The sequence below is a fragment of the Austrofundulus limnaeus genome, unplaced genomic scaffold (assembly GCF_001266775.1).
Source record: "Austrofundulus limnaeus strain Quisiro unplaced genomic scaffold, Austrofundulus_limnaeus-1.0 Scaffold214, whole genome shotgun sequence".
Lineage (NCBI taxonomy): Eukaryota > Metazoa > Chordata > Actinopteri > Cyprinodontiformes > Rivulidae > Austrofundulus > Austrofundulus limnaeus.
Window position 1 is genome coordinate 970653 of NW_013952616.1, and position 1864 is coordinate 972516.

The following is a 1864-nucleotide window of genomic DNA, read 5'->3' on the forward strand; positions in this document are numbered from 1 at the left end:
ATTCAACTTCAATATTTAGATTTAAACAGTAAGATTTATGATTTAATATTTAAATATATTTTTTAACGTTTAAATTTAACAGTTAAATTTAAGAACAGTGAGGTAAATGTTAAATACTTTTAACATTTCATTTCACAATTGGTGCCCCATACAAGACTGTCCCACAAAGGTCATTTTAAAAAGTGGATTTCAAGCATTTCCTTTAAAACATTTTAAGTTCTTTAAACGTTCATAAAAGTTGAGACAAATTTGAATTAAATACTATGTGGGCAAACTTTCAAGTCGTAGAGTCTCCAAATCCCCAAAGAACATTCACAAAATGTCCCAAAAAGGACAAACGTTGGYACGCTGAAGTTAGTGATTGTCTGAGGAAAGTAACAGTCGTGCAGTCTGAGAACATCGAGCAGGGATGAAGGTAGAATAGTCTTTAAGCGTTAGCAGTCAAGCGTCTTYGTTCTCGTCCTCTGGAAAGAGCTCCCTGAGCCACGGCTTCATGAYGAACCGGGTCCCGTCAAAATGCGTGAAGTAGTTCTCCAGGGTGGGGATGTCCGGCTAGAAACATCCACACTGCATGAGTCCAGGCTGTGCAGAGTGTTTGTGTGAGGAGAACGTGTCACAGACTTACCCTCATCCCCGTGACGCGCTCAAGCTGCGTCTGAGGCAGGTACGCCACCATCAGAGAGGAGGGTCCRGGTCCGCCGAACAGCACTTTGTAATGCGGCGTCTTCTCTGCCTTTATGTCCTGTAGGTCGGGTCGTAACAACACCAGCAGTGGAAGTCAGGGACTGGGAGAGAAACTGTCAGCAGAAGCATCTCAGAAGTAGAAGAGTGTAGCGTGACCGCTAACCTCCGAGTTGGAAAACATTCGGTTGATCCATTCAGGAGGAGCTCGCATCTCCGCATCCCAGCTCACCACCACCCCGACCATGTGACCCCTCCTCTCCATCACCACCTCCCCGACTCGCAGGAACACATACGGGGGGCGAGGGCTGCGGACCGTCTTAGAGGCTGGACGAACAAAGACAAGAGATAATTTAAATTTTCAAAATAAAAGCTGCAGATTTTTACCACCTCAAAGATCACAGCTTTTTTTATGTCTTTGACTGCAGGTTGATCTGGAACTAATAAAAAAAAATGGAAGTAGTTAATGGGGCGCCAACTGTAAAATGAAATGTTAAAAAAAAATCAGTAAAATATTTTTCATTATTTAGTTCACTATTTTCCAGTAACATTTTATTGTTACATAGCTCACTGTTCTAACATTTAGCTATTTTTTACTAAATGTTAAATTTAAATATAAAAAATACAGTATAAGTAAAAATACGGTATATTTAAATATTAAATCCTAAATCTAAATGTTTAAATCTAAATGCAAAAGTTAAACCTTTAAATGATGTTCACTTTTATGTATTTTGGAATGGAACGCAGCCGCCCACTATATATACTCCAATACAAATTTGACATACCTACATTTAGTGTGATTTTGAGTAAAAATTTATGTGTATTTTCACACAAACCTCCAAAGAATCCCTGATCGTTTTCTAAAATCATGGTCTCTATGGGAGGGGACACTTGTGTCTCTTCTTGTCCCAAACCAACCAGAGATCTAGGAAGAACATATTTTATTGGTGAGCTTTAAATGTCTCAAGATAATTATAAACATATTAAAGACTTTAAAGGGATCCCTGATTAGTTGTAACATTAGTTGTAACTGTAAAATAAAAACTGTAAAAATACTGTAGGCTGTTTAGTTTTTTTAATTTTTAAAAATATATTTTAACACAGATGGAGCCATTTTATTTACACGCAAAGCATTATGGGTAAATGATGACGTGGATAGGTCATCAGTACAAGCGAGCTATAT

General features: G+C 38.1%; 1 protein-coding gene across 1 annotated transcript; it reads right to left on the minus strand.

Annotated features, from left to right (window-relative positions):
- Window positions 1-68: 68 nt before the first annotated feature.
- Window positions 69-1606, minus strand: si:dkey-261l7.2 (the record flags this gene model as incomplete). The annotated part of the gene is given in 4 exon segments (XM_014019263.1): window positions 69-552; window positions 626-742; window positions 848-1008; window positions 1518-1606. Coding segments are annotated over 4 exon segments (478 nt in total), but the record flags the coding sequence as incomplete, so codon positions are not given.
- Window positions 1607-1864: the final 258 nt, after the last annotated feature.